This window comes from Stenella coeruleoalba (assembly GCF_951394435.1).
Source record: "Stenella coeruleoalba genome assembly, chromosome: 13".
Taxonomy (NCBI): Eukaryota; Metazoa; Chordata; class Mammalia; order Artiodactyla; family Delphinidae; genus Stenella; species Stenella coeruleoalba.
The window spans coordinates 10,818,189-10,843,400 of NC_137159.1; the positions used below are offsets into that span (position 1 = coordinate 10,818,189).

The window sequence follows — 25,212 nt, forward strand, 5'->3', positions numbered from 1 at the left end:
TTGAACACCTACTGTGTGTCAGGCGTGGGCAGTGTCTCCCTTCGTCCCCTCTGTCTTCGTCAGCCCCGATTTAGGACTGAGGCACTCGAGGCTCAGTGAGTTTGTGTAACTTGCCCAGGAGAAAACGACAGGGGTCAGAATCTGTATGCAAGCCAGGTTTGTCTGATCCAAAGCCTGGGATTTAACCACTTTGTCCTGCCTCCCCTCCTGTGATGCCTGGGATGGAGTGATGTTGACTTGGCCCCAGGATGGCCTTCTGGGGGCAGCAGGAAGCTCCAGAAGAGGATAAGAACAAACAGCGGAGAGGTAGCCAGGTTCTCTGTGTTTTATTGTGAAGGCGTTTGAGCCACAGTGTGTCAGGTCGGACCCCTCTTGCTGGTGTAACTGAACCCTCAGAGAAGAAGCTGGAGTTGGTCGACCTTCAGATCCAAGGTGACCCAGGACTGGCTCTCTACTGGTCCTTCACATGAGGTCGGCGTCCCTGTGGTTACAGCCCAGGGTTATGATGTTGGCCAGAAGTGGCCCACACAATAGAAATATGGAGACAGGGTCATAGGGATACTCTGCCTCCTGTTGTCTCTTTATCTGAAGGACTTCTGGAGTCTCTACTGGGGTCATCCATCCACTGATGGGAGGAAGTGGCCTGATCCCAACCTCTTACGGTTCTGTAGCCTGCTCCCCTTGGCACTGCTCTCCCAGTGCTAGTGGGTGGGGTAGACAGTCTTTGCAGCCTAGGGTAGCAGAATGTCAGTCCCCACCAGACCGTGACTGGTCACGATTTTAGACCCATGAGTTTCCTGTTGGAGAAGGGCCTTTATGTTCCTGGTTTTGATTTGGTGTGACCTTTGAGAATGGGAAAAAAGTAACAGCAAAGGCTGTTTGTCTCTGCACTCTATGGCCAAGAAAACACGGGCTCTAGTGTCTGTGTTTGTGTGTTTGGGGTGGCGGTCCCTGCTATTTCTATATACCTTTGGACACTGATACCAAAGCACCCTCATTTTTTCTGTATCTGAAATATTCTCATGTTTAAAAATTGTCATTTTCACTGACCCCATCACAACCATTGAGGTTCATCTGTTCTTTTCTGTGGTTGGATTGAAAGACTGTTAAGGGGTGGGAGAAAAAACGGGGTCTGGAAGGTGCAAAAGGTAATTGTTGGGATCTCTGCAGGATTGGAAGGGCACTTTGAGAACTCTTCCTTGGGACCATGTTGCATATTTAATCACAACCAAGGCTACTATTAAAGCAGCACTTATCTATAGACTACATACATACACTTCTCCCATCTCTCCTACAGATGGACTGAAAATTGCCCATTTGGGGAATGACACCTAAAACATGGTGGAGGTCACATGTGGAACCTGATGTTTAAGGCAGGATTGCTTTGTCAGAGCCCCGGGGCAAACTAGTAAATGTTCAACTTAAAAAAAAAAAAAAAGTAGCTAAATTTGTGTGCAGCCCAGCCCCTTCTGTGACCCCAAACTTGACCCCAGCTTGGGTTGGTTGGGACTGGGTTTGGTGAGGCTTGGGGCTGGGAGTCATGTGTCTATTCTACGCGTTACCGGATAATAAGTTGCCAGGTTTTTACATCCTGGCCGGCCAGCTGAGCCCAATCTGCTGGGTCCAACCCGTGCCATTAAAATATACTGCTTTGGGAACTCTTCTCAATACCCTGTAATGACCTATATGGGAAGAGAATCTAAAAAAGAGTGGATATATGTATATGTGTAACTGATACACTTGCCGTACAGCAGAAACTAACGCAACACTGTAAGTCAACTCTAATAAAAATTTAAAAAAATATCCTGCTTTGTAACATATTTTCCCTCTGGGTTTCTTTGTCCAGGAACATCCCAAAGAAGGGGAGAATTAGGGACAGATGGGCTGTGGGCTCTCCGAGAGGCTGGGGGGTCTCTGTTGGGGCCAGTGAGAATGGGGCACAGTGGTCCACCTCTGGGGCACTCACGGGCTCCCTGAATCCTCTCTGTGGCTGAGTTATTAACGAGGGCAGGTGGCCACAGGGAGTGTGGCCGGGGCTGAGGAATCTGCTGAGCTTTTGTCCACAGAGGTCAGCCCTTTGACAGAGAAGGAGGAGAGTTCTGTCCTCTGGCAGCAGGGATGCCTGTGAACCAGCTTGAACCCCCAGAAATCTCAGGATTTAAGGATGGAGGCCCAGCCACAGAACTCTCTTCCTTCCACTTTGACTGGCTGTCATTCAGAGCAGGCTGATGCAATGATGCTGCAGAGCAAGAAACACGCAAAGCAATTATCTTTTTAGTAGGTCACTGGCCTCCTTTGGGAGAAGAGACCAGAGGGAGAGCTGGGGAGGCAGGCAGCCCGGCCTTCCCCAGAGGCTGCGTGTGCAGTAGCTGCGTGGGTGATTAATAGCTGTGTCACTTTCCATGAATGTTGTTTTAAGCGGCCGTGTTCAAAACTGAGTGGGAACAAAATAAAACAACCCCAAAATAAATGTTTTCTCCCGTCCTTATGAGTTGCTGGAATCCAGAAATAGCTTCTCAAATCTATCATTTTAAATGGCATCGTTCACAGCCCTCTCACAGGGATACTGTGATGAACACACATCACTTTCTCTTTTTAAAGACCATGAAAAATTTGAGCTCAGTGACTTTGGGGTTGTTTTCCGGCCCTGAAATAAAAATTATGTTTACAGAGAAAAATATAGCCTTTACATGGGTTTTTAAAGAAAAATAGTAACCCAGGGGAGGAAAAGGACAGGAAGAATATTGTGTCCATATAGATCATAAACTGGAACAGTAAAAACGTCTGGCAGGCGGTAATTGCCGGCCAGCTGCAGGGATTGTGGTCCTGTGAGTTGTGTTCAGGGCAGTGTGCCAAGATGCTGGCAACCAGAGGACTGGCCTGGACCATCCCAGCCCTCCGTGAAGTCGACTGGGGCCTGAGTGTGTAAATAAGAGGGTGACCTCCTCCGGCCAAGTTCTCTCAGAGCACAGTCTTGAGGCCGCCTCTCTCTGCTGCCTCTGTTGGAACCAGACTACTGGCTTGGGGATTGATGGTGGCAGTCTTAGGGATGACTCTGGCAGCATCTCTGGTCAGGAGAAGGGTCATTAGCCTTGAGTGTCATATTGATATTTTCCCCTGGAGAAGCCAGAGAGCACATTTCAAGGGTGAGAAGCCCATGAGAACCTCCTGGCTCAGTGCTTGGGAGACTATCAGTGTCTCGGGCCAGAGAAAGGGAGGGAAAGAGTGTGGGTGCTGCCTGCCTTCTGCCCACTCATTTGTTCCTTTCTTGAAAAAAACCCAGTGGGTGGGCTGTTGGGCGTAAGGACAGGGTGGGTTCCTCATCTTAGTTGCTTAGTTGCTCCATCGCTGTCGTAAATGCCCACTGGCTCCCACTCAGTACCCCAGTGTCTGCCAGTTGGGCTTTTATCAGAACATCTATGAACAAGCGAACATTCCAAAGAGACGTGGAGGGATGGGTGCTGGAGGAGTTGGGTGTGTTGCTGCTGGGAGATGGCAGGACACTACATCTGTCACCTTGCTTTCAGTCTCTCCCGCCCACTCACACCTGGCCAGGCTGGGGCACCTGGAGACAGAACAGGCCTACCCTCCGTGAGCTGTTAGTCTTGGCCCCAGGTGCTGTTTTAAAATCCTAGGTTGGAGCTTCCCTGGTGGCACAGTGCTTAAGAATACACCTGCCAATGCAGGGAACACGGGTTCGAGCCCTTGTCCGGGAAGATCCCACATGCCGCGGAGCAACGAAGCCCGTGCGCCACAACTATTGAACCTGAGCTCCAGAGCCCGCGAGCCACAACTCCTGAAGCCCACGTGCCTAGAGCCCGTGCTGTGCAACAAGAGAAGCCACCGCAGTGAGAAGCCTGTGCACTGCAACAAAGAGTAGCCCCCGCTCGCCACAACTAGAGAAAGCCCGCACGCAGCAACGAAAACCCAATGCAGCCAAAAATAAATAAATAAATAACCCCCAAAAAACCATAGGTTGTATTAATTGTTTAGGTATGGTGACAGGAGATGACACATCAGGAGCCCACTGCCACTGAAAACATAGCTTGTTACTTGCAGTTCCCAAGAGATGGAGGGATGCCATGCCCTGCAGGGCCACCTGGGGAGGCACCAGGGACAGTCAGGAGTCAGAGGGAGTGAGGCCAGGAGCTTTTACTGGGGGAAGGCATGGGTGAGGCAGGCTAAGCAGGCTAAGCAGGTTCAGGGTTTGTTTGGTTTAGGCTAGTTTGAATGATTCCAGCAGGTTTGGGGGCCCTGGGGGCTGTCCTAGTGGTCTGGCCAGGGGGAGATTAGGGCAGGGGAACAGTGGCCCAGAGTGAAAGAGCCCCTGAAGGAGGTGGTAGGGATGCGGGCTCTGGATTGGCTAGTTGGCAATGAAAGATGTAATCCTTTGCTCCCTCAAGGAATTGGCGAGTCCTGGGAGGGGCAGTCCCTCCAGGGTCAGCAAGGGCCCAGATGGCAACGCATCAAAACATGTGGTTAATACAGGTGCACACGGCGCCAGCATGAAAGGGAAAAGTGCTCCCATGTGGGAGGAGTAACAGATGAAATGCTCGGGGCAGTCTGGGGAGAAGCAGCTGCCTGCTTTGATGGCTTTGGTTTGGTGTTTGAAGGGGTGAGTCCAGAGAGGGGAGGACGTCTCAATGGGAGGAGGGGGCTGAACCACCAAAGATATGACGTGGGGTAGTTAGGGGTGAGGTTGGCTGCAGGCAGAGTCCGCCTGGACAGAGGCCCAGTGTGGGAAGGCGTCTGCGGGGCTTAGCAGGAAGCAGTTAGGACCCTCAAGTAAGGCCAAAGCAGGTCTTGAATGCCAAGCTGAGGCATTTGGATTTTATTCTGTGTGAGCTGCCAGGGCTGTTTTGCCCTCAGGAATTCTCAGACTGAATTCACAGACTCCTACAGAATGACTCCGCTCGGCTGTGTATCATAATCACAGCACTTAATTAACAAATTAGGATGCTGATGTAAATTTATGCTGGATGAAAAATAGAAATCCACTGTGGCAGGGCTTGAAAATGCAGTTCCTCCCAGGCTTGCAGGTAATGTCGGCGAGCGGAGAGGGCTCTGGGGATCGTGGGGGGCGGCCATGCCCCCAGTGGAGGGGTTGACGGCCTCAGACCTCCAGGGAATCCCATCACGGGAATGGGGTCCAGCGTTGCCAGATCTTCTTTGTTTTCAAGAAAGCCTGGAAATGCAGATCCCTGTTGTGAAATCACTTGGTCGCTTGGCAACGCGTTAGCTAAACTCCGTCCTCCCTATCAGCACAGGGAAAGGCACTGAGAGGCCAGCTGTGTGGACCCTTGGTGGCCTCTTTCTGCTCTCCTGTCACCCAATTGAATTGTGAGGCTCAGAGAGGAAACGGGGTGATTTCAAGGTGTTCCTCCATTGGGGAACTGAGGCACGGCAGGTCAGGGGTCAGATCTGGCATCCAAAGACCTTCTGTGAGGTCGGAGCGAGCCACTCTGCGGTGCTTCATTGGTATTTCCTCGTTGCCAAAACTCATTAATTCTTTCATTCATTCAGTGACTATTGAGTGCCTGCTGAGTGCCGGCCAGGACCAACACTACACACACAAAATCAAAAAACGTGATGGGATACTGTCTCAAAGTATATTCTCGTTGTAATTATTTTTCAGCAAAACAAACCCTAAAAGGCGCTGTGATCAGTCCCTTATTTTGCTGTTGCCATGTGGGTGATGCTTCCTGCAATGATGCTCTGGCACCAAAGGAGGAAATACTGGTGACCGACAGGGTGGGATGAGGGGGTGATGGGAAGGAGGGATGCGCGAGGCTCTCCCTGCCCACGCCACCTGGGCTGCTTCCGTCCGTGTCCTGGGCTGTGAGCTTCAGGCTATGAGCTCCGTGGCCGGGCCTGAGCCTTCTTGACCTTGGGGGACGCCTGGCACCTCGGGTGATGCTGGCACCGAGCAGGCCCGCAGATGTCCCCCAGGGGAGTGAATCGCATGTGGCGATAGCTGGTTTCGGTGGAGAAGAGTTTAGCCACAACGACCATAGGAAAAGTTCCAGTAGAAACACAGCATTTCAAAATGCAAGTTAAGAGAGTGGGCACAAATGGAGTTTGTAGAATGACCCGATGTTATGGTGACACCATTATTGGGTCTGTGACTGTTTTATTGGTTTCACTATGATCTGGAAAAAGCTGAGAGGTTTTCCTACGGACTGTCAGGCTCCTTTGGCACTGTGCCCTGTTGTGGTTGGGATGGACGGAGGGCATGGGCAAAGGCAGGGTGGGGTCATGTTCCTCAGACAACTATCTGTGGGGTGGTTAGATGGCGTCTGGGGAAGCTATGCTCGTAGAAAACGAGCCTGCGCTCACAGTGTGCCTGTGTGCGCTTGTTGTTAGGTCTGTCCTCACTGCCTCCCACCCACATGAGATGGCCAGGTTGTGAATTCTAGATGCTTTATGAACTAAAAAGATCATGGTACCCTCCTTTTAATTACAAATAGGAAGAACATTAAAGCATGCAATTATGACCCAGAAAGTATGAAACAAAATTCTTAAAAATTTGCTGTTTCCCGTCTCTCGTTGAGTGATTGATGGGTATCCTCATTTCATTGGCGTCTGAAGCACAGGTTCGCCCTGCCTGTTGGATAACCTAGCACGATGTGCACCTGTGTGCGTACGTCTGCACATGTGTGCATGTGTGTGTGTGAAATGTGTCAGAAATTGACGTTAAGATCGGAGCTGTTCACAGAAGGGAGGCTGCCAAGCCCAGGATTGTAGAGCATCAGCCTGCATGGGGCAGGGGGGTGACCTAGACGGGCGGGGCTTGTGCTTTCTACAGCCACAGGATTCTGTAGGATTAACCCACGGGTGATGCCTGGGAACAATTCCACCCCACTTTACAAGCTGCTCTGAGGAGGACCTCTGTTCACCCCTATGCAACTGCATCAGAGCGAAAGGCAGTGCTGTCCACAGGGCACGGGGTTTAAGGAAGGATGTGGAGAACACCTTTTGCATGAGGAACTGCAGGGGAGGATTTAGGTGGGCTGAAAATAATGACCCACCTGTGAATCTGACAGAAGCACCAGGGTTGGCGTGGCCTCCTTGTTGAGACTGTCCTTTTGAAATATGTTCTAGGGTATCACTCCTGTCCTATTAATTATGTCAGGAACTTAGTAAAGCTGAATAATTAATGATCTCAGTGCACTAGGAACTATAAAATGCCACGTAAATGTTAAGGACTAAAAATTACTCTGTGTATTAAATAGATACCCTGCTTTAAAAATATTCCATGGTGGGAAGGTTAATTTCCAGAGCAGCTGAAAAGCTTTTTGTTGGACTATCTTCAGAAACTTTTGCCATCTTAAGTACATTTTAGGAGACTGAGACATTCTGTATCTGAAGTATTTGAAAGACAAATGGCTGTTTGGGATGATGTTGCCTATTGGATTTTGGTAAAGTTGCGTCTGCTTGATTCTCTCTAGCCAGAGGCAGTTTGGGCCCAAAGCCAAGGAAGAGGTCAAGATTATTGAGCACCAAACACAGACCCTGCGGCTGATGCCTCACCTGGCTACGGCCTTGGCCCTGTCCTTCGCCAACAGGTGAGATGCCTCTGGGGGTTTGCCCTCTTGAGGTGAGTCTGCGGCTCTGGCATTAACAGGAGGCAGAAGAGAGAGGCAGGCAGGGGCTTCACTTCTTTTCTTTTGTAAAAACTTTTTTATTTTTTTAAAATTTACTTTTAACTCTGAACACGAAAGAGTCTGTAGTTAAAATCCAGTGCTCAGGTCAAACTTGCCATCTGAATCTTGGTAGTCCATATATCCTGATGATGGGGTCCACGAAGACTTTGGGATGACCCGAACTGACGCTTCTCCAGAGTGTCTAAAAGAAGCAGACTCAAACAGTTGAAATTTCTCTATCTCTGAAAACGGTTCTAATTTATACTAATATTTTCAAAAATAGGTCAAGATGTGTACATATGGTGGCGGGCTATTGAATAAAAGAGCAGTAGGGGCTTCCCTGGTGGCGCAGCGGTTGAGAGTCCGCCTGCCGATACAGGGGACACGGCTTCGTGCCCCGGTCCGGGAAGATCCCACATGCCGTGGAGTGGCTAAGCCCGTGAGCCACGGCCACTGAGCCTGCGCGTCCAGAGCCTGTGCTCCGCGACGGGAGAGGCCACAACAGTGAGAGGCCCGCGTACCGCAAAAAAAAAAAAAAAAAAAGAGCAGTAATAATACTGTAAATTCACACGGAACTTCACATTTTACAGCTGGCTCTTCTTATCTTTGTCTCATAAGCCTAGACATTGCCTGGGCAGTTGTGGGTCATTACCACATGGTAAAGATCAGAAATTAGGAGATTTGCCTAAGATCACAGGGTCCAGGAGTGGGTGGACTGGGAATGTAACTCCAGACTTTGGACCCTTATCTGTGTTCTTTCCTCCCTGTGCAATCCTGCTTCTTGTGGGAACTACGAGAATTAATTTCTGAATAATTTAGAACTGGCGTGTGTGTGAAAATGACCGCGCCAACGGGTAAGCTGGTGCCAGGGTTTATGAAAAGAAGGTGATTGGAGAGATTCTGCCTCTAGTGTGCTGCTGGCTTGTGGGGCTGCTCAGTGCTGCTGGCCTGGCTGGGGGGAGCTTGGGTGGGCGCCCCTCTGCCCTTATGCGCTCAACACTGGGATACTGGGGTGTGTGAACGGTGAACCCTGCAGACTGAGCTTCGGTAGCAGCACTGAGATTGATCCAAGCCACCTGGAGGAAAATGTAAATCACTCACATCTAACATCTTCCTTAAAATATCCTTGAATGTCTTTTGAGGTTGAATTTGCATATTGTAAAATGCACAGATTTTATTGCTCAGTGAGTTTTGACAAACATATGCACTGGTGTGATGAACACTTAAACCGAATCTAACACATTTCCATCACTCCACAAGGTTCCCTCGTGCCCCTCTGCAAGTTGCCCCACTCACCACCACAGCAGAGACAACCACCTTTCTGATTCCTATCCCGATAGCTTTTTCTGCCTGTTCTTGACCTTCATATAAATGGAATCATACAGTATGTCTTTGTGGGTGTGTCCAGCTTATTTCGTTCAATGGAATGTCTTGATGTTCCTCAATGCTGTTGAGAGTTTAATTTTTATTGCTGAGTAGTAACATTCAGTGAATAAACCACATTTTTTTTTATCCATTTCTGTCACTGATGAACATTCAGGTTGTTTCCAGGCTTTTAGCTACTATGAATAAGCCACAGTGAATATTCTAACACAAGCTTTTCATTTTTCCTAGGGTAAATGCTTAGAGAGGACTTGCTGGGTGTTGGGTATGTGTATGTCTAACTTCATAAGAAACTACCTGTTCTTCAGGGAGGTAGGACCATTTTATGCTCTCTTGGGCAATATATGGGAGTTCCAATTGCTCTGCATCCTTGCCAGCCATTGTTATGATCAGGTTTTGTCTTGGTTTGTTTTAATTTTAGTTTATTTTGGTCTTTCTAATAGTTGAATTTTATTACTCTAATAACTAATGACATTGAGTGAGTATCTTTTCATGTGCTTATTTGCCATCTGTATATTTTCCTCACCCATTTTTTAAAAGTTATTTTTATTTATTTATTTATTGGCTGCATTGTGTCTTTGTTGCTGTGCGTGGGCTTTCTCTAGTTTCGGCGAGCAGGGGCTACTCTTCGTTGCGGTGCACGGGCTTCTCATTGTGGTGGCTTCTCTTGTTGTGGAGCACAGGCCCTAGGTGCACGGGCTTCAGTATTTGTGGTGTGCAGGCTCAGTAGTTGTGGCTCGCGGGCTCTAGAGCACAGGCTCAGTAGTTGTGGCGCACAGGCTTAGTTGCTCTGCAGCATGTGAGATCTTCCCGGACCAGGGCTCAAACCCGTGTCCCCTGCACTGGCAGGCGGATTCTTAACCACTGCGCCACCAGGGAAGTCCCACACCCACTTTTAAATTGGGGTATTTATTTTCTTATTGTTGAGTGTCAGAGTTCTTTTTATATTCTGGATAGATTCTTTGGCATCATATATGTGATTTGCAACTATTTTCTCCCAGTCTGTCACTTTGGCTTTTATTTTCTTAAAAGTGTCTTGATCAGAGCAATAGTTTTTAATTTTGATTTGATTTGATAGCTTTAAATTTTGATTTGTCTTGAAATTGGGTAATGTGAGTTCTTTTTCAGAATTGTTTTGACTCTTCTCATTCCTTTTTGCCTGTACTTATACGTGTTAGAATCATCTTGTAAATATCTACAGGAAAGATGGCTGGCATTTTGCTTGGGATTGTGTTGAACCTGTAGATCAAATTGGGGAGAACTGACTTCTTAATGTTGAGACTGCCAATTCATGAACACCGTGTATCTTTCCATTTTTAAAGGTCTTCTTAGATTTCTCGCTCCAGTGTTTTGTAATTTTCAACACACAGATTCTGCACATATTTTGTTATATTTATACCTAAGCATTTTACTTTTCTTTGGTGGAATTGTTTATTTCTAGTATATGGGAATAGTATTTACTTTAGTATATTGATCTACAATCTTGTTTGTACATTTTAGTACATATAGGATTCTTCAGATTACCTATTTCTTCTTGAATGGATTTTTATTTACTTCATCTAATTTGTCAAACTTACGGCAATAGTGTTGATTGTGGTATTCCTTTATCATCCTTTTAATGTCTGTGGAATCAGTAGTGATTTCGTCTCTTTCATTCCTGATATTTTGTTCTCTCTCTCCCTCATCAGTTTGTATAGGTTTATCAATCACATTGCTTTTTCAAAAAAACAGATTTGATACAATTGATTTTCTCTACTGTTTTTCTGCTTTTAATTTTCTTGATATCTCCTCCAGTGTTTGTTATTTCTTTCCTTCTACTTGCTTTGCTTTAATTTCTTCTCACTCTCTCTTAAGGTGAGAGGTTAGGTTACTGCTTTGAGACCTTTCTTCTTGCCTAATCATTTAGTACTAAAATTTCTCTGTAAGCATTACTCTAGCCGCATCCCTCTGCTTTTGATACGTTGTATTTCCATTCAGTACAAAATAGTTCACAGTTTTCCTTGAGACTTCTGCTTTGACTGCTTTGGTTATTTGGAAGTACGGTCATGGTCCAAGAACATATTATGAAGGATTCTGTTCTTTCAAATTTAAGGCCCAGAAGACACACACACACACACACACACACACACACACCCCAACACATTCCACATTGCGAAGAATATATATTCTGTTATAGTTGGGACGATAGTTCTATAAATTGCCAATTAGGTTAAGTTGGTTGGTTGTGCTCTGCAGACTATATACATCCTTTCCGATTTTCTGCCTACTTGTTCCATCAATGGCTGAGAGGAAGGGGTTGGCATTTGCAGCTATAATTATAAATTGGTCCATTTCTTCTTTCAGTTTTATTAGTTTTTGTCTCAGGGATTTTGACGTTTTTTAGATGCATATACATGTAAGGATTATTATATTTTCTTGGACAATGATCCCTTTATCGTTATGTAATTTTTCTCTTAATCCCTGAAAATATTCCTTGTCCTGAAGTCTATTTTGTCATATTAATATAGCTACTCCGGGTTCCTTTTATTTAGTGTTTTCATGGTACATCTTTTTCATACGTTCATTTTTAACCTGGCTATATTTTTAAAGTGGGTTTCTTTGTAAAACAGAGGATAGTTAGGTCTTGATTTTTTTATCCAACTTGAAAATCTCTGACTTTTAGTGGGTGTGTTTAGACCAATTGTATTTAAAGTGATTGTTGATATGTTTGGATTAAAATCCACACTGATAGCTGATTTTTATTTTTTCCATCTGTTTTTTTTGTTTCTTTTTCCTTTTTTTCTGCCTGCTCTTAGGTTAAATGAATATTGTTTATTATTCCATGTTATCTCTTTGATTGACGTTATTTATACTACTTTTGGAAATATTTTCGTTGTTGACCCAGCGTTTACAGTATACATCTTTACTGAATTAGAGTCTGTGTTGAACTATTATACTGCTTCCCCTGTCGTGTATGGACCTAAAACAGTACATTCCAAATTCCTCCCTTCCATCCCTTTTTCTGCTATTGTTGTCACATAATTTACTTTTAAATATGCTGCAAACACACAATATATTGCTACTGTTTTTCTTTTACATAGTTCTGTCTTAGAGCAATTAAAAATCAGTAAAATTGAATTTTATTTTACCTTTATTCAATGGCTAACACTGTTAATTTACTTGTATAGATCCAAATTTCTAATTGATACCATATTTGTTCTGCCCGAAGAACTTCTAACATGTCTTGTAGAATAGGTCTGCTAGCAGCGAATTCTCCCGATTGTTTTTTTTTTTTTTGAGAAAGTCTTTATTTCTCCTTTCTTGAAAAAAGACATTACCAATATGTACAGAGTTCTGGGTTGATAGTTTATTTTTCTTTGAGCATCTTAATGATCTCACTCTATAGGCTTCTTGATTCCTTGATTCTCATGAGAAAACAGCCATCATTTTTCTGGCTGTTTCCCTATATTCCCCATATATGCCCACTTTAACTGCTTTTGAGATTTTCTCTTTTTCTTTGATGTTCAGAGTTTGATTATGTTGGCCTAGGTGTGGTTTTGTGGTTTTGTGTGTCTGTGCTGTTTGGAGTTTGTGGAGCCTCTGGGATCTGTGGGTTGAAGTTTTTCATCAAATTTGGAAATACTTTGGCCATTATTTCTTTAAATATTTTTTCTGCCCCATTCTTTCTTTCCTTCCTATACAGATGTCAACCTGCTTCATACTGTCCTACATGTCACTGAAGTTATGTTCTTTGTTTTCTTTCTACTTCAATTTGGATAATGTCCATGGATCTGTCTTCAAGTTCTCTGTTTCTTTCGTACACAATGTCCAATCTACTAAAAAGGGCTGGTTCCTCCCTGGAATTCAGCTCATCAAGGCTCCCTGCAGCATTTGTTCTTTGGGAAAATACAATTTTTATTTTATCCACTTTCCTTCTTACTGTTATTAAGGGAACAAAAGTCTCTGGTGTCCTTTTATATCTTAACCCTGTGACACTTCTTTTAACCTCAACGATTCCATCTGAAGTTGTCACTAACTCTCTACAAAGTGTCCCTCACCCCATTATACCCCTTTTGCCTTCACCCTTCCAGCCTTGCTTCAACTAAGCCAGATATTTCTTGACACAGAGGCTGGTTTCCAGTGGTTCTCTGATGTGCTTTTTAAAAACTACAGACTCTGTGCACCCACTCCCATGATGCGAATTCACCTGGTCTAGGGAGCATCCCAAGGAGTCCAGAGTGTGAGTACTTCAGCTCTTTGGTGATTCTTATGAGCAGCCAGAGCTGAGAACCACAGGAACTTTTTAGGGAGTTTCCTAGCGTGACCTGGAAATAAATTTTGCTAACAGTTAACAAGCAGCAGTATTAAATTAGCATGAACATGTATACTGGATCAAGATAATCTGACAGTGAAACCTAAGAATGTTTTGCATGCATGCCAAAGGCAAAGAAAATTCTTCTTTGAATCTTTTGCCCTGTAGAACTTGTGACTATTATGAAGAGGCAAGGCTATCTATACATTCACTTCTTAATCCACTATTTACAAATCCATGACACGAGAAGTTACTAGACCACATAACAAAGAGGCACTATGTGTTCCTCATTTATAGTTTATATAGGTATAAAATACATATTTGTATATATGTATATATAAGTTTATAGATATATACACTTATATACACCCATCTTTATATGTAACAAAAGTGTTATATGGATCAACATGTTTTTTTCCTTCAGCTCCATTGTTATTTTTTAGACTGATGTAAGCATCACATACCTGGATTTTGTAAGAACTGTGTTGTCACTATTAATAAAAATTAAAGTTTCTCTTGATTTTAGGGAGATACTCCTCAAAGGCAGAGAAGTAGAGAAGTAGAGATCACCGTTCCAGGTTTAGGTTTCAAGGGAGAAAGGAGAAGTAATAAATGGAAATTGACTAGTAAAAAATAAAAAATCACGGAGCCCTTACCATGTGCCATGCATGGGTGAGACAGTGTTGAACGGGACACATCAGACATATGTCCTCACCGAGCTGTCAGTCTAATTGCCCCCTGGACCTTCCTGATTTCCTTGACCTTCACCTCCCTGGGCCTTCTGTGGTCTCTAGCCGAGTTCCGTGTCCCCCTCGTGGCTCTGTTTTCTTCCCCTGTGCCTCCTCGGTGGCAGCAGGGGATTGACCCACTGAAAATCTGGTTAAAGGAATCCCCAGGACGAAATGCCTCAGCTATGGGGGGAGGAGAGGTTGTCTGTGTTTTGAAACAGTGCCGGGAGAAGTTGGTGTTTCTGTGACAAAATCCAGCCCTCCTATTTCTCATTTACCATGCCTGTTGCCTCTCCTCCAACTGGTGAAGCAATAGTTTAATGAAGTTGGTTGTTACATGACAAATGCTAAGTACCTCTCCCCCCTACACACCCCACTTTTAAAAAACTAAGGTTATCAAACCTTGGTTATAGGTCCCATCTCTCAATTCCCGTGGACCTAATTCTGCCAATCAACTGGCTTCAGTTTCAGGGTCTGGGTAACTTGAGTTTTGATGGGTTAGATGTTTGTTCAATGCATTGGGTCCCGCTCAAGTGCAGAGAAACGCTCGTGAGCATCCAGACCTTCAGGTGTATGTGGCTGGAGTGGGAAAAACAGGCCACTAGCCACGTCAGTGGCCCTGTCTCTCTTCCCATCTAATGTGACAAAAGCACAGATCGTCAGAGCTTCAGGTCACAGTAACAAACAGGTCACGGAAGTGAAATGGGACAGCTTCTTTCAGGGCACATCACATATATTCGTGTCGTCAGCAACCTTACGGCACCTTGCTAGTAGGGGTGCCAGGTAAAATACAGCCTCCCAGCTAACTCTGGGTTTCAGGTAGCCAACGCACACCTTTGTAGTCTAAGCATGTTCCCATGACTGCAACAGGGAGTGTGCCCTTAAGCTAAAGATTATGCATTGTTTATCTGAAATTCAGATTTTACTGGGCGTGCTCTGTTTCTGTTTGTAGAGTCTGGCACTCCTGCTGGAGCTGGACGTGGTCCCTGCCACATGGAGCTTGTGCTGCCTTGTCTAGGGTTTGACAATAGTGGGGCAGCAAGTGGACCTGGTTCCTGACCCCCTTCCGTGCCCATCGCCTCCACAAGCCTGGAGACTGGGGGAAGGGGGAAGGACCTGCTTGGCCCCTAGTGAGCCCCATTCCCCCTACCCAACCCCCTACCCCGCCCCACTCATGTTCTCCTAGCCTTGACAAGGAGGGGACAGAACTGGCTGGCCTTTGGTGCCTGTTTGCTCTGGAAGAGGTGGGACCCATCTCCCCACTGCCTGCCGAGCTGCCGGGCAGAGCCAGCCCAGTGGGGAGGGGACTGTCTCAGCGGGGGCATCTGTGCCAGGTGACGGACGGCCACCTGAGGAGCCTGCCAGGGCTCTCCCCCTGCTCTCTTTCTCCAGAACTGCAGAGCTTTGCCCTCGTCCCCTCATCACACCACCTGTGTGTCAGGTCCCTCTCTGGGCCCTGAGGACTTGGCAGCCGACAGCAAGGTCACAACCCTGCCTGGGTGGCCACGTGGCCAGGGAGGATTCCTGTTTTCCCTTTGGCTGTGGGTGCCCATCCTTGGGTCACTTATTAACCTCCGTGGGGCTGCTTCCCACCGCTGAGGCTCCAGTGTCGTGCATGCATCCTGGTCCAGTGCCTTGCCTGTGGGCCCTGGCATCTGGGTCTTACTGGACCTACAAGCTGATGCCCTCTGTGTACTCACTCACAGACTGTGACCGTAATTAATGACCGTGGTGGGAATACATGTTCGATAACTGTTAGCTGCTGTCGGGCCATCACCCCCAAGACGCCTCAGACTTCCCACCCCCGTCCTGTCAGTTTCCGCATTCGGGTGATTTTTCCTCCCTACACTAAAAGCACTCAAAGCTCACCTTTCCTGGCATTGCGCCTGGACCCTCCCCAGCTCCCTCTCTTGCCTCCCTGCCCCGCACATCCAGCCTGCCCCTCATCAAATCTGTTCTCCGCAAGCACAAGGCCCGAGATGAGATCTGAATTCTCACCTGCCTGCTGGGACCCTCCTGCGGCTTCTGTGTTGGATGAAACTCACTCCCTCATGTGGCCTCGGGGCACCTTCCCCTGCCTGGCCCCTGCTGCCCCCAGCCACTCGTCGTGTCTTCTGTCCTCCACCCTGTGCTCAGCCTCACCCCTGCTTTGGCCTTTCTTATAGGCAGCCTCCACACCGCGCCCTGTCACTCACGCCTCACATCCTTGCCTCCCGTCACCTGGTAGCTCATTGTCATCCTTTGAGACACAGTTCAGCTTGTCATCTTCTCCAAGTCACCTTCTTCCCTGAGCTCCTCCTGGCATCAGGAGCCCTCTGTAAGCTTCTTGGAGCAGCATCCCAGGCTCCCTTTTTTTTTTTTTTTTTTTGCGGTATGCGGGCCTCTCACCATTGTGGCCTCTCCCATTGCGGAGCACAGGCTCCGGACGCGCAGGCTCAGCGGCCATGGCTCACGGGCCCAGCCGCCCCACCGCATGTGGGATCCTCCTGGACCGGGGCACGAACCCGCGTCCCCTGCATCGGCAGGCGGACTCTCAACCACTGTGCCACCAGGGAAGCCCCCGGGCTCCTGTTTTCATTTCACCATTGCTCTTGGTTTGTGGTTATGAATTCTTCCAGCATCGAAATCGTGGATTCTTAATTTGGCATCTCCACGTGCTAAGAGTGCCTGGCTCTCTACATGAGATACTGCAGCTCAACTGAATGAAATCACCTTGTGTGATTACATCACTCTTGGTGGAGCCCAGGGCTGGCTGGCCAGGGCGGTTGGTCACTGAAATCTCCGCTTGGAATCATCTAGTGGGATTTGCTACAAAAATGAACTTCCTAGCTTAGAAAGTGACCAACAACTTAAAAATAAATCAATATCTGTGGTGTGCCAGCCAAAAGAAGTATTTTGGGTTTGCCTCTCCTGTTATTTATTCCAGCCCAAATGGGCAGTTCAGTAGTCCAAGCTGGGTTCCAGGCCAGGAGGGGCCACAGCACCATCGTGCTGCTGTCTTTATATTGGATCCAGTCCTACTGTTTTTGCCCAACACCTGCAAGGATAAAATTAAGACAATAGCTAATACATATTCAATTGCATACCACATACCAGGCACTGTCCTAAGGTTTTTATGTGGAGTAACTCATTTAATGCCTCATGACAACTCAACAAATTTCTCTCTCTTTTTTTTTTTAATAACATCTTTATTGGAGTATAATTGCTTTACAATTGTGATGTCTCCATAGCACCTACGTAAAGTGGTGCCTGTCACAAAGTAAGATCTCACTGATATTTGTTGAATAAATGCATGGGTGGAATGATACTTCATAGTTTCAGAAATTCACCAAAGTCCTGTCCTTATCAAAAAATGGGGTTCAGAAAAAAAAATGGGGTTCAGGATAGTTAAGCCCCTTAGAGTTCCTTCACCAAATGAAGACTGTCTATAACTATATATCAAATACTACATATAGTATTTGATAGTATTTATAGTACTGTTTATGATACTACCAAACTGTGCTTTTAATATAGTCCTGAACTTATTGCCAAAATGTCTTGTTTGCTCTTTTTATGTAATACAGATTTTTGTAAATTGAATCCTGCCCTCTTGCTGACTTAACTGTTTTAGAGATACTCCATCTGCATTTCTAATGAGTCTTGCCTCGATGGTGGGTTCTGATTCTTCAAATGGACATAACCTATAAGGAAATATTTCACGTTTCTAGAAGCATTCACTTAAATAAACAGGTTTGGAAATGAAGAATGTTTTTGCCACAGTATCCCTATTTTCCAATTTATCTCTGGGCCCCTCTGAGTTTCTTGCATCAGACTTTCTTAAGACATGTGCCTCTTGGACTCTTACACACCCTGAACACAGAAGGGTTTCTCAGAGCTCCTTGGCACGCAGACGTGAGAGCTTGATAGTGGATAAGCGCCACCGGGGGAACCGCTCTGTCTGGCAGATGGAGGCTCTTCCTCAGCAGGGCCCATGTCCTGCCAGTGTTAAGTAAAATCACAGGCCAGCATTGCAAAGAAATCTTACCAGATCTCTGCTAAGACAGTCTCATGATTCTTTTTTTTCTTAGCTGATTTATTTCTTCTTTACCACCCATTTTCACCCTGGGGAACATCGAGGGGAGTGTGTGTGTGTGTGTGTGTGTGTGTGTGTGTGTGTGTGTGTGTGTGTGTGTGTGTGTGTGTGTGTCTATGGTTAGGGAGGTCGGAGGGGAATCATATATACATTTTTTTAAATGACCAGGCCTGGGATTCTCTGAGCATCCTTGTATTGCAGCCGCAGCCCAGGGCATGGGTGACTATATTCTAGCATAGATTTAGAATGTTATTAACTTCCTCAGGGCACTGATATGCACATTACTTATCATGAAAAGAGAGTGGTATTTAGGGCTGGAGAACCCTAGGTTTGAATCCTAGCTCTTTCCTAACATAAGTGACACCTTGACTTAGGTATGCAACCTCAGTTGAACCTCAGTTTCCCCATCTGCAAAGTGGGGATATGACTTCCTATTTCATACAGTCGTTGTGAGGATCAAGTCAGATGATAAATGCAGAAGCTCTTTGCTTATAGTAGTTGCTTCATACGATTAGGTTTCTTTTCATCCGAGTGCGATTAAACACATGGTGGTTTCCACGTTTTGTCAATTTGCCCAGCTCAACGGCTTCAGTTCTGAGGTTGCATGGTCTTTTTTGTTTGCTGTAACATGAGGCCCAATGCGACATCTTTTGCATGTGCAGGATTTATTGAGGAAACAAGGATGTTTAGACATTATAAGATTATTCTGTAGATGGAAGATGGTAAATACCTTGAGCCAAAATTGATCTTTGCCATTCAGAAAAGGAAAGACAAGCCACAGAACGGAGGAAATATTTGTAATATGTATATCTGACAATGGGGTATTATCCAGAATATGTAAAGAACACTAAAAATAAAATTCAACTAAAAATAAGATGGGTAAGCCACTAGAACATGGGCAAAAGATTTGAATAGGTACTTAACAAAAGAAGATTGTATGGTCAGACAGTAGACACATGAAAAGATGTTCTTTGATCATTAGTTATCCAGGAAATGCAAATTCAAACCATGAGGATTACCATGACATATCCACTAGAATATGTCATGTCATATGACATATTCATATATATATGAATATATATATATTATATTTATATATAATATAAATATATTTTATATATATTTTATATAAAAATATTTTATATAAAATTTTTTTATATTTTATATATTTTATATAAAAATAATATAAATATATAAATATATATATAATTATATTTATATATATATAATATATTTTCATATAAAATAAAAGGACTGCAAAGATGGCTTGTTGGCGGGCACGTGGAACAACTAGGACTCCCATACACTGCTGGTGGGAGTGTAAAATTGTACAACCACTTTGGAAAATTGTTTGCCAGTTTCTTAAAAAGTTAAAAATACCTCTTCCATATGACCCAGTCACTTCACTCCTACATATTTACTCAAGAGGAATGAAGACATATGTCTCCTCTAAGATTTTTACATGAATTTTCATAGCAGCTTTATTTGTAGTAGCTCCAAACTGGAAACAACAAAAATGTTCAACAACAAGTGAATGCACAAATGAAATGTAATCTATGCATTGCATAGAATGGAATTCTAGTCAGCAATAAAAAGAAACAGCTACCAATATATTGCTCAGTATGGATGGATGAATCTCAAGACAATATGCTCATTGAAAGAAGCAAGACATAACATACACTGTATAATTCCATTTGCATAAAATGCAAACTAATCCATACTGACAAAGATTGATCAGTGGTTGTCTGAAGATGGGGGTGGAGGAAGGGATGGTTTGCAAAAAGGGATGAGGAATTTTCTGAAAATCGTTAGAAATATTCTGTAGCTTGATTGTGGTGGTGTTCTCATGGGTGCATAGAGTTGTCAAAACCTCTACATGGTGCACTTTGAATAATGAAGTCTGTTGGGAATAAATCAATCCTCAGTAATGTTGATAAGGAAAAAAAGATAAATTGTTAGTTTAAAGCAAAAATAGCAATAAACTTTATAACATGTAGAATATATTTTTGTCTCAACAGTGACATCATGGATGGCAGAATGAAAACGAATTATATATTGTTGTAAGGTTCTTATATTATCCTTGACGTGGTATAACAGTATGTGAGGGGAAAATGTGGTCAGTTAAAGATGCATGTTTTAGGCCACAGAAAAATTGCTGGAAAAAAATTAGTAACACAGTTTAAAATCCAGCAATGCAATACTAAAGATTATTCAATTAATCAAGAGAAGACAGGAGCACAGGGAAAAGAACATATGGGATAAATAGGGGGAAAATTGCAAGATAATAGTTTAAAACTCAATCGCATTAATAATTACACTGAGTGTAAATGATTTAAACACTCCTATTTTCAAATTGTTAGATATGATAAATTAAGACTGAACTAGATGCTATCTACAAGAAACCCACTTAAAATTAAAGACAGAGAGGTTAAAAGTATGAGAATAAAAAATTTATACCTGCAAACATTAACCATAAAAGAGTTGGAGTGGCTATACTAATATTAGATAGACTTCAGAAGAAGGAATATTACCAGAGATATAGAGGATCACTTCATAATGATAAAGCAGTCTACTCATCAAGAAGACGCAACAATCTAAAGGTGTATGGATTCCACGAAATAGCATCAAAATACATGAAGCAAAAATGGAAAGTACTGAAAGGAAAAATTAACAAATCCTAAATTATAGTTACAGACATCAGTCCTTTTCTCTGAGAAATTGATATAATAAACAGACAGAAGACCAGTAATGATATAAATCATATGAACAACATTACTAACAAACTTGACGTAATGACATTTATTGAAAACTCTACCCAGCAAGAGCAGAATACACATTCTTTTTTTTTTTAACATCTTTATTGGAGTGTAATTGCTTTACAATGTCATGTTAGTTTCTGCTGTATAACAAAGTGAATCAGCTATATTATACATATACCCCCATATCCCTTCCCTCTTGTGTCTCCCTCCCTCCCTCCCTATCCTACCTCTCTAGGAGGTCACAAAGCACCGAGCTGATCTCCCTGTGCTATGCGGCTGCTTCCCACTAGCTATCTATTTTCCATTTGGTAGTGTACATATGTCCATGCCACTCTCTCACTTTGTCTCAGCTTACCCTTCCCCCTCCCCGTGTCCTCAAGTCCATTCTCTACGTCTGCGTCTTTATTCTTGTCCTGCCCCTAGGTACTTCAGAAACTTTTTTTTTTAGTTTCCATATATATGTGTTAGCATATGGTATTTGTTTTTCCCTTTCTGACCTACTTCACTCTGTATGACAGACTCTAGGTCCATCCACCTCATTACAAATAGCTCAATTTCGTTTCTGTTAATGGCTGAGTAATATTCCATTGCATATATGTGCCACATCTTCTTTATCCATTCATCTGTCGATGGAAACTTAGGTTGCTTCCATGTCCTGGCTATTGTAAATAGAGCTGCAATGAACATTGTGGTACATGACTCTTTTTGAATTATGGTTTTCTCAGGGTATTTACCCAAGAGTGGGATTGCTGGGTCGTATGGTAGTTCTATTTTTAGTTTTTAAGAAACCTCCATACTGTTCTCCATAGTGGTTGTATCAATTTACATTCCCACCAACAGTGCAAGAGGGTTCCCTTTTCTCGACACCCTCTCCAGCATTGATTGTTTCTAGATTTTTTGATGATGCCCATTCTGATTGGTGTCAGAATATCTCATTCTGGTTTTGATTTGTATTTCTCTAAAGATTAATGATGCGGAATATTCTTTCATGTGTTTGTTGGCAATCTGTATATCTTCTATGGAGAAATGACTATTTAGGTCTTCTGCCCATTTTTGGATTGGGTTGTTTGTTTTTTTTTGATATTGAACTGCATGAGCTGCTTGTAAACTTTGGAGATGAATCCTTTGTCAGTTGCTTCATTTGCAGATATTTTATCCCATTCTGAGCATTGTCTTTTCATCTTGTTTATGGTTTCCCTTGCTGTGCAAAAGCTTTTAAGTTTCATTAGGTCCCATTTGTTTATTTTTGTTTTTATTTCCATTTCTCTAGGATGTGGGTCAAAAAGGATCTTGCTGTGATTTATGTCATAGAGTGTTCTGCCTATGTTTTCTTCTAAGAGTTTGATAGTGTCTGGCCTTACATTGAGGTCTTTAATCCATTTTGAGTTTCTTTTTGTGTATGGTGTTAGGGAGTGTTCTAATTTCACTCTTTTACATGTAGCTGTCCAGTTTTCCCAGCACCACTTATTGAAGAGGCTGTCTTTTCTCCATTGTATATTCTTGCCTCCTTTATCAAAGATAAAGTGACGATATGTGCATGAGTTTATGTCTGGGCTTTCTATCCTGTTCCATTAATCTATATTTCTGTTTTCATGCTAGTACCATATTGTCTTGATTACTGTAGCTTTGTAGTATAGTCTGAAGTCAGAGAGCCTGATTCCTCCAGCTCCGTTTTTCTTTCTTAAGATTGCTTTGGCTATTCGGGGTCTTTTGTGTTTCCATACAGATTGGGAATTTTTTTTTCTAGTTCTCTGAAAAATGCCATTGGTAGTTTGATAGGGATTGCATTGAATCTGTAGATCACTTTGGGTAGTATAGTCATTTTCACAATGTTGATTCTTCCAATCCAAGAACACGATATATCTCTCCATCTGTTTGTATCATCTTTAATTTATTTCATCAGTGTCTTATAATTTTCTGCATAGAGGACTTTTGTCTCTTTAAGTGGGTTTATTTCTAGATATTTTATTCTTTTTGTTACAATGGTAAATGGGAGTGTTTTCTTAATTTCACTTTCATATTTTTCATCATTACTGTATAGGAATGCAAGAGATTTTTGTGCATTTTATATCCTGCTACTTTACCAAATTCATTGATTACCTCTAGTAGTTTTCTGGTAGCATCTTTAGGATTCTCTATGTATAGTATCATGTCATCTGCAAACAGTGACAGCGTTACTTCTTTTTTTCTGATTTGGATTCCTTTTATTTCTTTTTCTTCTCTGATTGCTGTGGCTAAACCTTCCAAAACTATGTTGAATAATAGTGGTGAGATTGGGCAATGTTGTCTTGTTCCTGATCTTAGTGGAAATGGTTTCAGTTTTTCACCATTGAGGACGATGTTGTCTGTGGGTTTGTCATATATGGCCTTTATTATGTTGAGGTAAGTTCCCTCTATGCCTACTTTCTGGAGGGTTTTTATCATAAATCAGTGTTGAATTTTGTCACAAGCTTTCTCTGCATCTATTGAGATGATCATATGGTTTTTCTCCTTCAAGTTGCTAATATGGTGTATCACATTGATTGATTTGCGTATATTGAAGAATCCTTGCATTCCTGGGATAAACCCCACTTGATCATGGTGTATGATCGTTTTAATGTGCTGTTGGATTCTGTTGGCTAGTATTTTGTTGAGGATTTTTGCATCTATGTTCATCAGTGATATTGGCCTGCAGTTTTCTTTCTTTGTGACCTCTTTGTCTGGTTTTGGTATCAGGGAGATGGTGGCCTTGTAGAATGAGTTTCGGAGTGTTCCTTCCTCTGCTATATTTTGGAAGAGTTTGAGAAGGATAGGTGTTATCTCTTCTCTAAGTGATAGAATTCACCTGTGAAGCCATCTGGTCCTGGGCTTTTGTTTGTTGGAAGATTTTTAATCACAGTTTCAATTTCAGTGCCTGTGATTGGTCTGTTCATATTTTCTATTTCTTCCTGGTTCAGTCTCAGAACGTTGTGCATTTCTAAGAATTTGTCCATTTCTTCCAGGGTGTCCATTTTATTGGTATAGAGTTGCTTGTAGTAATCTCTCATGATCCTTTGTATTTCTGCAGTGTCAGTCGTTACTTCTTCTTCATTTCTAATTCTGTTGATTTGAGTCATCTCCCTTTTTTTCTTGACTACTCTGGCTAATGGTTTATCAATTTTGTTTATCTTCTCAAAGAACCAGCTTTTAGTTTATTGATCTTTGCTATCATTTCCTTCATTTCTTTTTCATTTATTTCTGATCTGATCTTTATGATTTCTTTCCTTCTGCTAACTTTGGTGTTTTTTGTTCTCCTTTCTGTAATTGCTTTAGGTGTAAGGTCAGGTTGTTTATTTGAGATGTTGCTTGTTTCTTAAGGTAGGATTGTATTGCTATAAACTTCCCTCTTAGAACTGCTTTTGCTGCATTCCATAGGTGTTGGGTCGTCGTGTTTTCATTGTCATTTGTTACTAGGTATGTTTTGATTTCCTCTTTGATTTCTTCAGTGATCTCTTGGTTATTAAGTAGTGTATTGTTTAGCCTCCGTGTGTTTGTATTGTTTACAGAGTTTTTCCTGTAATTGATATCTAGTCTCATAGCATTGTGGTCAGAAAGGATACTTGATATGATTTCAATTTTCTTAAATTTACCAAGGCTTGATTTGTGACCCAAGATATGATCTATCCTGGAGAATGTTCCATGAGCACTTGAGAAGAAAGTGTATTCTGTTGTTTTTGGATGGAATATCCTTTAAATATCAATTAAGTCCATCTTTTTTAATGTATCATTTAAAGCTTGTGTTTCCTTATTTATTTTCACTTTGGATGTTCTGTCCGTTGGTGAGAGTGGAGTGTTACAGTCCCCTACTATGATTGTGTTACTGTCGATTTCCCTTTTTATGGCTGTTACTATTTGCCTTATGTATTGAGTTGCTCCTATGTTGGGTGCATAAGTATTTACAATTGTTATATCTTCTTCTTGAATTGATCCCTTGTTCATGATGTAGTGTTCTTCTTTGTCTCTTGTAATAGTCTTTATTTTAAAATCTATTTTGTCTGATATGAGAATTGCTACTCCAGCTTTCTTTTGTTCCATTTGCTTGGAATATCTTTTTCAATCCCCTTACTTTCAGTCTGTATGTGTCCCTAGGTCTGAAGTGGGTCTCTTGTAGACAGCGTATATATGGGTCTTGTTATTGTATCCATTCAGCCAGTCTATGTCTTTTGGTTGGAGAATTTAATCCATTTACACTTAAGGTAATTATGGATATGTATGTTCTGATTACCATTTTCTTAATTGTTTTGGGTTTGTTATTGCAGGTCTTTTCCTTCTCTTGTGTTCCATGCCTAGAGAAGTTCCTTTAGCATTTGTTGTAAAG

General features: G+C 43.1%; 1 protein-coding gene across 1 annotated transcript in view; it reads left to right on the plus strand.

Annotated features, from left to right (window-relative positions):
* ACOXL (acyl-CoA oxidase like) overlaps positions 1 to 25,212 on the plus strand; it is a 355,249-nt gene that overhangs the window by 151,846 nt on the left and 178,191 nt on the right. The window contains 1 exon segment of the mRNA XM_079940041.1: positions 7,449 to 7,565. Within this exon segment, the coding sequence (XP_079796167.1) occupies positions 7,449 to 7,565 (117 nt within the window).